Below are 16,355 nucleotides of genomic sequence, written 5' to 3'. Positions count from 1 at the left end.
TCAACAAAAAAAAAAAATGAAAATTATGTATCGAAAATCGAAACTACACGACACGAACATCTTGCAACACGAGACTGCTGAAATCAAGAATGCTATAAACAACAAAAGGGGGAAAAAAACAAGGTTAAAATTTTTACAGCGGTTGAGTCAAAGAGATCAGATGGATTGTTGTGTGTGGGAAAAAATGGGAGGACATTAAGCAATGATTGGATTTAGGCTCAGAGCTTGTAGATGATGAGGAAGCAGGGGAGCACAGCGCGGGGGTCGAACACGACGAGTTCGCCGTTCCCCAGACTCACCGAGTCGGCGGCGTCCGACGACGACTCGATCCTGACCCGGCCCACGATGACCCGGCAGACCAGCATCGCGCGCCGCCGGCCGGCCCCGCCGCCGCCGCCGCTCGCATGCGCGCCGCCGCTCCCGGAGAAGGTGCGCACACGCTCTGCAGGCCACGCGACGCCGGCGGCGTCGCCGACGACCGCGCCGCAGCGGAAGCGCATCATCTCGTTCCCGTCGGCCGCGCAGCGCGAGTCTCCGGGGCCGGAGCGGGCGCGCACGGCGGCGCGGTGCTCCTCGAAGCGGGCGACGGTGCGGGCCGGGTTGCGGACGCGGAACAGCATCTCGATCTCGCCGGGGAACGCCGCGTCGGGGGACCAGCTGGAGGTGAAGATGATCTCGACCACCCGACGGGAGGAGTGGCCCGGGGGGAGCTCCGAGAGGGAAGGGAAGCGGGCGGGGAGCAGGATTGCCGGAGCCGTCGAGGGGAGAGGCTGTGCCGGGCTGGGCTTGGGCTTGGGTTTCGGCTTCTTGGGAGTGTAGGCGTCGTGGACAGCGTGAGAGGAGCTGACGCATGAGACAGAGGAGAGCAGCGACTTCTTGTCGGAATAGGAGGAGCGCGAAGGGTAGAGAACGTCGTCGACGGTGTTAGTCTTGCAGTGCAGGGACCTGATCCATGCCGTCGGCATTTGACGGACGGATACGCCGGCTGAGTGCCAGAATCGACGACGGGAATGAAGCAGAAGGAATAGGAACAGAGGATAAGAAGAAAGAGTAGCGATGAATGATGATGAGTTATAATTTGGTGGTCCTGTTTGTGAATTCCGGCAACGTGAATTTTAATCGTGGAGTAAATTTTTTTTATCGTAGCAAGAACTTTATTAAAAATATATTTAATCTTTATAAAAAATCCATTAAAAATTCCTAGAATCAAAGATAAACAAACAATGGACAAATTTCATCAACAAATGCAGCCTCATAACAATATTAAAAAAAAAACATTTTCTTGTGGAAGAAAATACTAACTATAACAATGGAGATTGTATTATATCAAATTGTTTCACCTGACCACTAATTCAAGTTAATCTCTAAATAACTATATGATTCCATCTTGCGCTTAATTATTTCCACGTTAATGCCTCCCGTATGATCAAGCATTCAAGTTTTTGGATGGATTGACGGGTGCACTGGATGAGCGCATTCATCTTTTACCACAAGCCCCATTTTTATTTCACTTTTTGTGAATTTTATTAATATTGATTAATGTTTCTGATATGGATAAAATAGTTATATATTCCCTCATTCACTGTTCATTCTGTCTTTGAAATTGGGAAACGTGACACGCTGATTAGGTGATTTCGAGGTTGATCATGGAAAGACTCTGAGCAAGAGGGACTTGGCATTACGAACGAGCTTGCATGTCAAAGAAGAACGAAGAAGGAAAAGAATGTTAGTGACCGGGCTAGGGAGAGATCTCCAGTAGAGATGTAAACGAGTCAAATTGAGTCGAACAATATTAAGCTCGAATTTGGCTCGTTTAAGTTATATTCGGACTCGAACTTGAATATAACTTTTATCATAAGCCTTGAGCTTGGCTCGTTTTGAAATTACTAAGCTCACGAATAGTTCGAGCTCGACTCGTTATTCCTCGATTATCATAGTTAACGAGCCTAACTCGTTAAGCGAGCTTGGACTCATCTTAGAGCTCATTTTACAAGTCTGTTAAGCGAATTTGAAAACTCATTTGAATAAATATTCAACAAACTTAATAACTAAAATAATATAAATTCAACATATCATTGAACATCTCAAACTACTATATTAAACTTTCAAACTCAACACATCATTGAACATGTTCACGAGCCCTTTAATCAAACCGAGCTCGAGCCCGATTCACGAGCCTATAAACGAACATATTCTTGAGCTTTTTAAACAAGCCAAGCTCGAGCTCTTTAAACGAGTCGAGCTTGAGCCCTTTAAACGAACCAAGCTTGAGCCCTTTAAACGAGCCAAGCTCAAGTCCGAACTCGCAAGCCTATAAACGAACATGTTCGTGAACTCACGAGTCAAATGTCTTTGAGCTCGAGCTCCGCTCGATAAGATAAACAAACGAACTCGAACGAACTTTTTTATCGAATTGAGCTCCGAACAGCTCGTAAACCGTTTGGTTCATTTACATCCTTAGTCTTCGGCATAGGCACTTCGACGCTCAAATTAAACAAGGAGTTGAAGAAAATAGTGAAGGGTAGTGATGGTGAACAGTAGATTCTGAGAGCGTAGTGTACCTACACCTTTAGGAAGAGATCTCTTATATAGTGTTATTCTTTTTCTATGTACAAATATCAATGCATTACTAAAATAAAATCTACCATTCTCATGCTTTGCAGTCTTTCCTAAATTGGCTCCGTCACATTTGCGTTTGCAGGGTGGAAACTTGCATCATATGGACCGTACATAAAATATTCCCTTGATCTTCTGACAATGGTTATGTAAAAAAGGAATATCAGGCTGTTGAGCTGAAAAACTACTAACTGTAATAATTCAACGATGGGCCAGTCAATTTCTATCTGTTGTTCAATTGGACATTCCTCCTAAACAGGTCCGATAAGCTTTCGAGGGTTAGATACGTTGAGAACTCGACATTCAATCAAATAAAAAATCCAGTCGAGTAATATGTGTAGAAGATCCGATTGGATTAAGACGATTTAGGTTTCAATCAAGCCATGAAAACTTGAGAGCTATTCGGAAAAAAATCTCATCGATTGAAGTGTTCGGTCAAATTCTCTACAGTGATATTAGTCCTGATTATTGACTCCTCGTTAACTATGATCTGTATCAATTAGCCTTTTTTACTTCGGCCCTAACTCTAGGGATCTACCTTATTCACCTTATCCACTGTGCAATGTCAATTTCTTCTCCTAACTCTGTAGTTGCACGTGATGAATTTCAGGTAGTGAATAAAAAAATAAAATAAAATTTTCAACAACTTAAAGTTTGCTTATTGACTTGTTTGTTAGGCCCATGTTGATAATGAAAGAATCATTTGTCTTTTTGCCATTTATTTTCTTTTCATTTTCTTTAAAAAAATATCTCTAACAATTTGTTTTTTTTTAAAAAAAATAGATAGAATAATATCATTAAACATCAATGCTATTATTTTGTTGATAAAGATGTAATATGGAAAATACAACACATCCATTACATAAAATTGAAAGAGTTTTTTATTTTTATTTTTATCATTATCGTCTCTTTTGTTTTGGCCGTTGATGTGGAGATACCATAAGCTTCCATGTAGAATGGGGGATCCATTGTTGGCGTGCCGAGGTAAAGGTTAAAGTTCAGAAAAATCAACTTAATTGGGCTATTTGATTAGGTCACCTGGGACAAAAAAGTACAAGCAAACGATCAATTTGATTCATCAGTCGATCTGATCAACTCCAAGAGTTCAGTTCTCCTAATACCACACTCCGCTCAGTCGGTTGAGATGCTTCTAGTCGGTTGATCTATCCAATTTAGGGGCTCAACTCCTTGATCCCACACTCCGTTCAGTCGATTCAGATACTCATTAGTTGATCTATCAAACTTTAGGGGCTTGGATCCCCCTATCCCACTCCACACAACCAGAAGTTCCCTTTGACTCCTTAAAGTTGAACAAATATTGAGAATGACCTTTAGCGATATATCTCACTCTTGGGGCCCATCTCTTCGGACTCTATGTTCCATTCAGTCAGACTAATTCACTCAACTTCTTTAATTGGTCTATCTGATTCCCAGGACTTAGTTCCCCTACACATTACGCCACTCTATTAAGTTTTGTTGACTTGACTCGATCCCTCTTAGTGGGTGGGCTCCCATGGCCTAATGGGCGTTATGTTTCATGGGTTAACATCATAATAAATAAAACATGTGAATTGCCAGAGTACGTGGGGTAATATAATTATGCTAATACAGGATATGAGTGATGTGACTATTTAATACGACAAAGATGTGATGTGATATTTTTTCACTATAACATGACACCTATTTAATGAAGCGGGAATGTCACTTTCACAGGATTATAAAAGGAGTGGGTACAGATACATGAATACATGCACATACTTATATTTCTTCTACTACTGTTCATCTTCTCTATTTTTTCTTACGAAGACTGATTTGAACGTTAGAGTAGTTGAGTTAGGGCATTGCTGACCGAAGATCTTCAATTTCTTCATCTAACTTCTTCCTTAGAGTCCTGACCGGTGGCTATCTTTCGGCACCCTAAGACATGATCAGCCGTGATAAATTGAAGATGTACAGCTGATGGAATTAAAAGGAGAGCAAGAAACCAAACTCTGGCCTCTTCTTCTGTCATCATTTTCCTGCCATTTCAAGGTGATATACTTATTAATTCAAGCGTGCAGTCAAAGGTGCTTCACTGCTTCAGCAACAACTGAGACTGATTCTCTAAAGTTGGAAATATTAAAAATAAAATCATAAGGAAAAACAAAGAGAGAGCATGAGATTCATTAACAGTCTGTCTTTTACATGCTGAAGTGTTTGGGGTTCTTGTTCTCGAGCAGTACTCTATTTTGCTCAGGAGTCACTTAAACCAATTTTGTTTATCAACTTTGTTTTCATAACAAGTACGATCCACACGAGCATGACCATGGTGATTTCTGAGTCATTTTGCAAAGCTGGAGCAGAGCACAATAAATGGAATAGGAAAGAAGCATTCATTCACTGACACAGTACTACTGCATGTGCAAAAAAAGTGATGGACAAGGAGAGCTGCTTGCTCTTTTGCTTCACCACCACCTCTTCTCCATTGCTTTAGCATCATTGTGTTCTTTGCTCAACCCCATGCATTCCCTCCAGGTTTCATTGCCCACAAACAAAAGTGGTGAGGCTTGTGGGGGACAAAACACTCATAGGGAGGGAAAGAAAGGGATTGCTTTGGGATACTTGGCATGGAGATTATGATGATGAGACATTAAAGTGTGGGTGCAAAGTTCTCAAGGCAAGGCAAGGCAATGGAGATACTCGGCATCCGTTGAATGGAATTAATGATGGAATGTGGAGTTTGGGAAGTGAAAAAGATACACACATCTTTTAAAAAAGGAAATGGCACTTACACCTTATTGCAAATGGCTTGGGTTAAGCACCCAAAGACATGGATGAGTTATTCTCTTCTGCCTCTCAAATCAGGGGCGGATTCATCGGGGGGAGGGGGGCGGCATTGACGGTTACCTTCCCTTTGCCGACGGTGCAACCTGTAGTATTATAAGATTTCACTGACGAAAATAGAGGATACTGTCTCTTGTTCCGTGTAAAAATTAACTGCGCTCAGTTCAAATCGCGATTGTCATTTCATATTTAAATTTCTGGATCCGTCACTGTCTCAAATGATGCACTATTCACATGATAGTGCAAACGAACGTAGAGTTATCTAGTCGGGAAGACAACTATGTACAGCACAACCGTTTTAAGTCGTGACTAGAGACAAATCAACAAAATCACAACACCACTTTAGTGCCAAAAGGGAAAGCCTATACATGATTTCATCAGAAATGTTTCTTTTCATTGTTCCTTACTATGAATTAATAATATAGACTTTGTAGGACTTGAATAACATACAAGATAATAAATAAATAAATTAATAAACAAATAAAGCCAAGATGACCGTACTGTTGTAATGAGTAGTGTCCATGGTGAGACAAGAGTAACTTGTCTTGCTATCCAGACACCTTATCCTTATATTCAATAACTCATATGGAAACTAGAAAATTTTGGCAGTTATACGACACAAGAAAGATTAATACGGTGAAATAAAGTAGTAAATGCGTTTATAATATAAAGTAGTCACCATCAGATATCAGGCATAAAATTTACCACACTCAGGTCAGGTATGGAATGGACCACGCTAAGGTACTATGAAGCTAACGAAAATAATATGAATCAATGATGACAAATATTGGAGAAGGTAAGACAGATCTCCAACTGTGGATGCTTATCCTTATTCGAGTGCATGTTAACGAGGTACAGAGATGTGAATATCTAATCACATTATGGTAGAAACCATGTCTGGTATCCTGACAAGATTTTACAGGACAGTTTTAATTTAATATAATGGATTGAATGCGGAAACATGAAATTTATTGACAATTGAATTTGGGGCTCCTGCATGTGCTTCACGTATACTAGCCTCTTCGAGCTACAGGATGACTTCTTTGATGTCTGGCCTGAGAGAAGGTGTAGGAGAGCAACAAGCCATTGCTAGTTGAAACAGTACGTTGACGTAATTGAAGCCTCTTCATTGCTAGAATTCTGATTTATAGTATCCTTTAAGATCTTAGAGCTAAACATATCAGAGATTTTGTGCAAATACCAATTTGTAGATGATATCCCATCTATGTGCTAAACATATCGGTGATCAGATCACACTCTAGCGGTTAACTAAGCGTTCAAATTCTAGTTACAAAGCATCACATTAGCCATTGGATAGAAAACGAAAAGAACGACAAACAAATAGTCTAACTTGAACCCATCACATTAGCCATTAATTTTACTAGTCATTGAAGTTCTTGCAAGGGCAATAGATCGGATGATCTTCTGCAGGATTGGGCGACAATGAAATCTTGGTCTTAATGGAAAAGAGTCCAAGGAAGAAGAAGCTCTCAAAACCTTTTTATTCAAGATGACCAAATCAATGAGCTTTTTCCCTTATATACTAAATCCATCATGCAAAAATCATTTACCTTAAAGCCCATAACGCATTAACAATCCATCAAAGTTAATGGAACTGATTATTGGATCTACATATTAAATTCACGTTCAATATTTTAACCCTCTTCATGCTACAAAGCATTAGATCATTTAATTAGGATTTAATTCCTTAATAACAATTAGTTATGTGTATTAATCAAATATAAGCTCATCTTATGGAGATTAAGATCACCCATGTGGACTTAATAGTTCAATCTTCCACTTGAGCTATACTTTATCCCTTATATATTATACAACCCCTTAGTTAAACTCAATATGCAAAATCTTTATGACTTAAATACCTTTTTAAATAATATTTTTAAACAATATGATCCATTAAATCAATTAATATAAATTAAAAAAGTCAGAGTTACTATAACTGTAACAAGACCCAATAATAATCATAATATTAATATCATTAATAACATAGGTGTATAGTACAAAAATGACACGAAATGTGATCTACACGTACCTATTCTCAATAAGCCCTCCTTATAAATGAAATCAGGTCCAAATTATATCTACTAAAATCTTATGTAAAATCACAATGGTAAATCATGACTCAATCTTATGACTCAAAATTTAGTCTTATATCATATTTATAAAATCGTATACAAAACCGCAATAGTAAATCATGACGTCCTCGTGTTCACAAAGTTAAAATCATATACATATGTAAAACTTGAATATGTACAATGAGTAAAAAATACATGTGTTCATTAATATAGAGCATCACACAAATACAAATTCTTACAAAATGGGTACTTCATCACAAGGAAGACCCCACATATTCAGCACATCATCATGATGTAGGATTGTAGGAGACGAGGGGGGGGGGGGGGGGGAATATCGATGGTTTAAAACATTTTCTTTTTTTATCTTTGTAAAACAAAATAAGCAGCGGAATAAAAGTAAAAGCAATAGACATAGAGACACGGTCGATTTTACTTGGTTCATAGTTCAACAACTACTACTCTAAGGCTCGTGATCCTTTATTGCTTCCGATGGGCAAACTAATATAGCTCTTCTCTCCGAAAAACCTTCAGAGAAGAAGCAGTTTTATACAAGTATATATAAGATGAGCAATTACAATAATAAGCAAGTACAATAACGAATATACCGACAACGAAGAATGAATCTTTGGCATACGTTGTCGGATAGCCTTTTGGCGTAGTAGTAGAAGAACTTGCATGTACAACATCAATAGAGAAGAGATGAAGCAATGGGTGAGATTGTTGTTCGGCTCATACCCCAAGAGCTTCTTTTATAGGCACCATTCAATTGACTGAAAACATGATCCGTTGACCGAACCTATCTGTCGATTGAATATCTTATCCGTAGACTGATCTATGTACCCTTCCTTGTTTGCCCTGATCTGATCTGCTTGATCCTATGATTTTCACTATTCGATCGACTGATAAAGCTTATCCGTCGATGGAACCCTCAATATACCTTTTCTACGCGATTCAATCTGATCGACTGTCGTTACCTTTTTTTGGATCGGTCGACTAATCCCATTAATCCGTCAACGAAACACGTATACTAAATTTGCAAAACTTCGATCTGATCTATGCCACGCTGGTCAGATCAGTCAACTGATCCCATTTATCAATTTATTGAACCCTCGATCAACTCAAAACTTTGTTTATCTATAAAATAAAGTTTACACAATAAAATAATAATGGAAGTCCTGTAAAACAGAGTTAAATAATAGATGAAATAAATATATGAGTATGACAGTTAGGATTGTCTTGATCCCAGCTTGGAAACCTCTGTTGATTTCTTTAGTTGGATCGATGCCTAAGGTTTATCTCGAACTAGGACACGACCTCACAAATCCACTCCAGAAGCTTATCTCAATTTACTCGCCAAGCATTCGGTTCTCCAAATTTATTTGGACTTTTACTTGTCCTGCTTAGTGTCTGATCAACCTGATGGACTAAGTTTTTGCTGGAACACTGAGTTAGCACAACAGATATAAAATAGTAAAGTAATGCAGTGTTAGCAGCATTTAAGATTCGCTGGTCACACATGCTTGGAGTTCATTCCTCCAAAACTTCTCATTACCTAGGATTACCTCCCCTAGGATTTTCCACTGCCTAGCTTCACTCACTAGGACTTTCCATTGCCTATCTTTACTCATTAGGATTTCCCACTGCCTATCTTCATTCACAAGGATTTTCACAACTTCACTTACTAGAACTTTCGTCGCATGACGTCACTTACCAATACTATGACTTCACTTACCAAGACTTTCACCACCTAGCTTCACTCACTAGGGTCTAGCTTCACTAATTAGGATTTTCACTGTCCAACTTCACTCACTCGGACTTTCACCATATAGTTTCACTCACTAAAACTTTCACAGCCTAGCTTCACTCAACACGGCTTCTCTTGCTAGTCATCCGGTCAACCTTTAATCTAACTAGACTTCTCTCTTGCTAGTCCTTTAGTCAACCTTTGACCTGACTAAATTTTTCTCTAGTTGGGTTAACCTTGACCAAACTATATTAAACATATTGATAAACAAATATCAAAACTCTAGAGGTCGATTGCACCAACAGATAAAGCACCTTTGGATTATAAGCCCTTGGTGATAGGATCCGCTAACATGGAATCTGTCCTTATATGATATATTATAATTTGACCATTATGAACTCTTTTTTTAACCGCCAGAAATTTTATGTTGATGTGCTTAGATTTTGATGAATTACAGTTATTCTTGGAATATAATTTTGTTGCTTTATAATCATAGTTGATCTTTAATAATCTGTCAATGCCCCCAATAATCTATAACCCTGTGATAAGGTTCCGCATCCATATCCAGTGGCTGGAAGTTTCATAACAGGTTATAAACTCTACCTCCATAGTGGAAGTGCCTATTAGCGTCTATTTGATGCTTTCCATGATATAGCCCCTCTTGCCATCATTACAAAATAATAATAATAATAATAAGGATTTAGCAACAAATTTTCGTGACAAAATATATTCGCTAATTTACAACAAAATTAACAACAAAAATAGAATTTGTCACAAATCATCAACAAAATTAGTAACAAAATCTTTTCATCACATATTAACAACAAAAACACTTTCATTGCCAAATTCATTTCCAATTTTTGACAAAAATAAATATTCATTGTAAATTTGTGATGAATATAAGTTTCATAACCAATTTTGCAACCAATTTAGAATTCATTGTAAAATTTGTGACATATTCTAAATTCGTTGTAAAATTTGCAACGAATTTCAGTTTCATCACAAAGGTTTGCGACAACTTTTGTATTTGTTGTAAAATTTGCAACAAATTTATCGTTTGTCACAAATTTTGTAATGAATTTGTCATTCGTTGCAAAACTCTATAATTTTGCTAAAATGGACACACAAATGTTTGCTATTTTTTTAATTAATTTTTTAAATTTGTGATAAATCCACATATTCATTGCTAAAACTATGAGGAATCCATGGATTCATCATAGATTGGGTCTACTTGGGATAAACAAATTAAGAATTATATGAGTTGGTTAATTGTATTGGTCAAATTAGATGGACCATTAGTTGGGTTTAATGATCCAATTAAGTTAATTAGGGCAATCAAGCCCAATGAGGTTGGCTGTATTGATCATACTAGTGAGAAGAGGAGTTTTGATAGAGCAAACAAATTTGTTAATAAGTAGATGAGCTAATTTAGTTAAAAGAATCAAGTATGCTCGACAAGCTAATAAGGTCAAATTAGTTCAATTAATGATTAATTAGCAAAGTGAGGTACGTGGGTGCCTTGGATGAGTGAATCAATTTTAATTCTTCTTAACATTATAAAATTTTATTAAAATAATCACACAAATGTTTACTAATTCTTCTTTTTTAATTATTTTTTAATAACTTATAATGAATCTACAGAGTCTGCACTGAAGCCAAGGATTCATTGCAGGATTTCGATAATTCGTCACCAATGTGTGACGAATCTTTGGATTCATCACATAATAGTAAAAAAAAATAATAAATAAAAAATATTATCAAATGTGATCCTGTCCGAACGCTGACTCAACGGACGCTGGGCACGTGGTGCTCTCCGATTTGCTGATATAGATCTCCGGCTAGTCGTACGAAGCTCCGGCGAACATGCACAGAAGTCGGGCCGGGAAGAGGTTCCCGGCGGCGACCCTCCGACGCTCAAGTTAGGCAAGCAAGTAGTGAAAAAGGTGGCTTCAAAGATGTCTCCTCCTTTACCTCCGGTGAAGTATGCGGCTCTTTATATAGAGCGGTGAAAGAGCTCCTACACGTCCACCGAGACGCGTACGTATCCGCAGCCCATACCTCGATATGTGTCTGTCAGAAAGCTTACATGACGCCATACTGCTACAGTCCAATCACGTCTTCGATGGGACAACAGAACACCTCGTTGTCAGACTTGGAGTATGGCCTAGCCATAGGATTTGACGGCTTGTCAGAAGATGTTCCTGTCCTTCTTTACCCACCACCGGCCGGGACGTCCATCCGGCCGGTTGGACGAAGAGCGTCATCCGGACGACCCTCATCCCCTGCGCTGGCCGGGCGGCACGCCCATCACGTCCCGCCTGTCGTTTGCATTGATATGCTGGGGAGACTTCCGGGCGGGTGCTACGTAAGGACTGTTAGCACTATGCTACCTTATATCTTCGACCAAGCCTGACTTCCGCTTGGCCATTCTTTACTGTTCCATTGAGCGCCGGATCCCGACTCCTATCCGACCGGGAGGTCAGCCCCTCCCTCTCCGGTCAGCCGACCTGTCCACCTGGCCTTTTGACTTCCACATGACGTCGACCCCTCCAAATGAGGGTCACCTGTTCTATCCGCCGGATCACTTGCCTCCCCTTCAAGTCTAGTCGAAGGAGGCGAAGTCCGACTGACTGGACTGCCGATCTGACCGAGTAACGATCGTCATATTAATCCGCTCGGCCAGGCTTATGGACGCTAATCCGTTCGACGATACGTTGCCCATGCCTTGTATTGCCTTAGAATTTATGCCGAATTTTCTTCTCTACTGCCAAACACGTGCATTGCGTGCGGTATAGGGAGCTCATTAAATGTAACCCGTATCTTGCTGACACGTGGTGACCTTTCTATTGTCAGGGTATGGCGGTGGCATCACCTCCGATGGGACATCCGCCGTTTGAAACGAACGGCTAGATGATGGCCTCGTTTTTCACGACTTGGATCGGACGGTGGGGGTAGCTCTCAGGCGGCGATATAAAGCCCCCGACCTCTGCTCGTCGCCGCACTTTGGCTTCATCGATCCAGACACCTCATTGCTCTCTTCTTCTCCGACGACCTTGCACCTCCGATGACCTCAAAGCCCCTTGCGACTATCTTTTTACTAGTAAGCCTTTCTTCTCCTCGATTCTTCGCTCCTTTTCTTCCTGCTAGTCACCTTTGCCATTCTGCCTTCTTTCCTGGCTTTATTTCTTCTTCCCCTTCCATTCCGCGTTCATTCCCGGTCCTAGACCATGACTAGTACCTCACAGTCGACCGGCGGCGCTCCTGGTCTATGGTATACGACCATGGAGAGCCGTTTCGACGAGGAGGACGCGTTGCGTCTTGCTCGGACCTACGATATTCCTCCTGACCATCACATAGTATTAGCCACACCGGCCGATCGACCTCATGAACCGCCGCCCGACACTGTTCTTTTCTTCCAAGACCAATTTTTGGCCGGGCTACGCTTCCCACCCCATAAGTTTATCTTGCAAGTCTGCAATTACTTCCGCATCCCGCTCGGCCAGATAGTTCCTAACTCCATTAGGCTACTGAGCGGGGTGATAATTCTCTTTAAACTGAACGGCATCCCCCTCGACCCTAAGATTTTTCATTACTTTTATTACCCCAAGCAAGCCGAGTGGGGTACTTTCATTTTCCAGTCTAGGATAGGTTTCGTCCTCTTTGATAACATGTCGAGCTCCAACAAACATTGGAAGGAGCATTTTTTCTACGTACGTTTTCCCGAGCCACCGACCTTCCGTATCAAGTGGCAGACGGCGATGCCAGCGCAACCGGAGCTCGGCAAATTTAGAGGCGATGCAGCCTATCTTCATGCAGCCGATCGGCTGGTCGGCCAACGATATCACATCGACAAGCTGCTCCTTCCGGGAGTAATGTACATATTCGGCTTGTCTTCTACCCCAGCCGATCTGCCCTGCAGCATGAGTAAGTTCCCTTATCTTCTCGTTTATTTTGTTCTAACTGATTTATTTTTTGCTTCTGCAGCTGAAGTTATGTGGCGCGCTGAAACTGCGAGCCGTCGAGATCGAGGCAGCCAAGAACAAGGAGGTCGCCGAGCGGGGCCTTGCTCCAGCGGATCCGGCCGGCGAAGAAGGTGAGGGGACTCAGGATATCCCCGAAGCCTTAGCCGCTCCTACCTCTCACGACGAGGCTGCGGGCGACATAGAACCCTCCGCTCCAGTCGAGGTAGAGGGTCGTTCGGCCGACGACGTTCCTCTGGCAACTCGGAAGCGCAAACAGCCGGAGGCAACCTCTCAACCGATTCCATCCGATGAACCGCAATCCGAGCGGGGCGACGAAGCTCCAGTGTTGTCCGGGACGGTTTCTATTGAGAGTACCCCGACGCCGCTCGGCTCTCCAAGGGCAACCTCTGAGGTGTCGCCCTCCAGTCCTCCAAGAACGCTGCGACGTATTAAGCGATTGGGCGACCGCCCTTCCTCCTCCGCCGGTGAGCCGTCCGGCAAGGCTACTGCTTCTAAAGGTGATCCGAGCGGTCCGAAATTGATAAAGACCATCTTGCGCCTCCCGTCTGAAGAATACATGGCAGCCGCTGATCGGCCTATCATCCCCGAGCAGCAAATCACACTCACAGGTCCCCTCGCCAAAGCTTGGGAGGATGCTCGTCTTCGGATTACCATGATGACTCCTGGTTAGCTCGGCGACAGCAATCTACAACAGGCGACCGGGGTATGTTGTCTTGCTTTGTTAGTTATTTCGGATCGAGCTTCTAACCTGCTCATATTCGTTCACAGAACTGGGTGGAGCAGATTGCCATCAGCAATCGCCTAGCTGAACTGGAGGACGAACTGAAGAAGCTCAAGGCTGCGGGGGACAACAGACAATCGACGGCCGCTCTGGAGAAGGCCAAAAGGTTGCTGGAAGCTGAGCGGGGTAAGACTTCCGGCTTGACAAGCGAGGTTGCCCGCCTCGAAGCCTTAGTCAAGCAGTGGGATAAAGAAGTAAAGACCGCGACCGCTCGGAAGCTCAAGGCCATTGATGATATGGACTTGATGAAGGTGGAGAACCGGGGGTTGGAACAACGGGTGAAGGAGCTAGACGCCTCACTAACTGCCGAGCGGGAGGGTCTCTCCACCGATCGGACCAGAGCAGAAGGAGCCTTGCAAGATCTTCAGGTTGCCCTGGATGCTTCCCAGACCGCTCTCAAGGATTACCACGATGGAGAGCCCGGTCGATTGGCGGAGGTACGCAAAGCCTTCGTCTGCTCGGACGAGTTTGGCGAGAAATTTACCGACAAGCTCTCCTTGACTTTGAGGAGACAATCAAAGTGGCGGTGGACTACATGAAGAACAAAGGCCATGCTCCTGCCGATCTGTCCGTCCCTGCCGAAGACCTGGCGACCATGATGGGCTCCATCCCTGACCATCTTTTTAATTTTGATGACTAAGAATCTATCTGTGAGGCTATTTTGTAATTTTTCTGTATCCGTGCCGGTCGGGGCAAACTTTAGAAATTTTGTCTATCTGCCGGTCGGCGTGAATGAACTGTGTCTTGTTATTTGCCCATTCTTCCCGCGTCCGATTTTTGTTTTTCGCCTTGGTCTTGAGCTTTTTGTGCCCCAAGTACATTTTATAAAGGGGTCGCTCGGCCTTACGCTTTTACGTCGGATCCGACCGAGGGCTACGCAGAAAACCATCCATCCGGCGGCCCTATAGGCTTCGGTCGCCCGTCGAATTTTACCTTCGGAACTTGCCTACTGTCCGATCAGCGGGTTTATAAACGCCGAGTCGTCTCTCGATATTTAACGTCGGAGCTCGACGGTCTTCCGCTCGGAGGGTTTATAGACGCCGGCTCGTCTCTCGATATTTAACGTCGGAGCTCGACGGTCTTCCGCTCGGACGTTTATAGACGCCGGCTCGTCTCTCGATTTTTAACGTCGGAGCTCGACGGTCTTCCGCTCGGATGATTTATAGACGCCGGCTCGTCTCTCGATTTTTAACGTCGGAGCTCGACGGTCTTCCGCTCGGACGTTTATAGACGCCGGCTCGTCTCTCGATTTTTAACGTCGGAGCTCGACGGTCTTCCGCTTGGACGTTTATAGACGCCGGCTCGTCTCTCGATATTTAACGTCGGAGCTCGACGGTCTTCCGCTCGGACGTTTATAGACGCCGGCTCGTCTCTCGATTTTTAACTTCGGAGCTCGACGGTCTTCCGCTCGGACGTTTATAGACGCCGGCTCGTCTCTCGATATTTAACGTCGGAGCTCGACGACCTTTAAGGCTACTTTTAACACAGCCGGTCGGCGAAGATATTTGCCATCTTTATAATTTTGCTTCCTGCGTTACAAGGACATAGGCGATCGAAATGTGTATAAATTTACATTTAGCGCACCTTCCCCCTGCTCGGATATCGTACTCCCAGCCGAACGGCTCGGGGTCTTCTTCGTCGAGCGCTTGGCTCGGATAACATACTCCCGGCCGAACGGCTCGGGGTCTTCTTTGTCAAGCGCTGGGCTCAGATACTGTACTCCTGGCCGAACGGTGCGGGGTCTTCCTTGTCGAGCGCTTGGCTCGAATATTATACCTCCGGCCGAATGGCTCGGGGCCTTCGGCATCGAGCACTTGGCTCGGATATTATACCTCCGGCCGAATGGCTCGGGGCCTTCGTTCGTCGAGCGCTTGGCTCGGATATTATACCTCTTGCACGTGAGACCTGGCATGGGGGGAGCGGATTGCTTCGGCCTTCGGTCCTCTGGGCGGCTGATGAGCGGCGTGCTGTTTCCGCTCGGCAGGAGGGGCTCGATCGGTTGGAGTTTCTTTTTTCCTGGCCGCTTGCGCTTCCTCCACGTTGATGTATTCGTTGGCCCGGTGTAGCATGTGATCATAGTCTCGGGGCGGCTTCCGAATGAGCGATCGGAAGAAATCCCCATCCACGAGGCCCTGTGTAAAGGCATTTATCATGGTCTCCGAGGTGGCCGTTGGAATATCCATGGCCACTTTGTTGAACCGCTGGATGTAAGCTCGGAGCGATTCACGGGCTTCTTGTTTAATGGCGAACAGACTAACGCTGGTTTTTTGATAGCGTCGACTGCTTGCAAAATGATGGAGGAAGGCCGTCCGGAA

General features: G+C 43.2%; 1 protein-coding gene across 1 annotated transcript; it reads right to left on the bottom strand.

The window, feature by feature from the left end:
• On the bottom strand, positions 1-1,083 carry LOC122020822. Its single transcript, XM_042578850.1, has one exon. It carries the CDS (start codon positions 963-965, stop codon positions 219-221), a length of 747 nt encoding a protein of 248 aa, XP_042434784.1. The 5' UTR covers positions 966-1,083; the 3' UTR covers positions 1-218.
• Positions 1,084-16,355: the final 15,272 nt, after the last annotated feature.

The sequence above is a fragment of the Zingiber officinale genome, chromosome 9A (genome assembly GCF_018446385.1).
Source record: "Zingiber officinale cultivar Zhangliang chromosome 9A, Zo_v1.1, whole genome shotgun sequence".
Classification (NCBI taxonomy): Eukaryota; Viridiplantae; Streptophyta; class Magnoliopsida; order Zingiberales; family Zingiberaceae; genus Zingiber; species Zingiber officinale.
The sequence above is the reverse complement of the archived record's forward strand: the minus strand, read 5'-3'. Positions and strand labels throughout refer to the sequence as shown.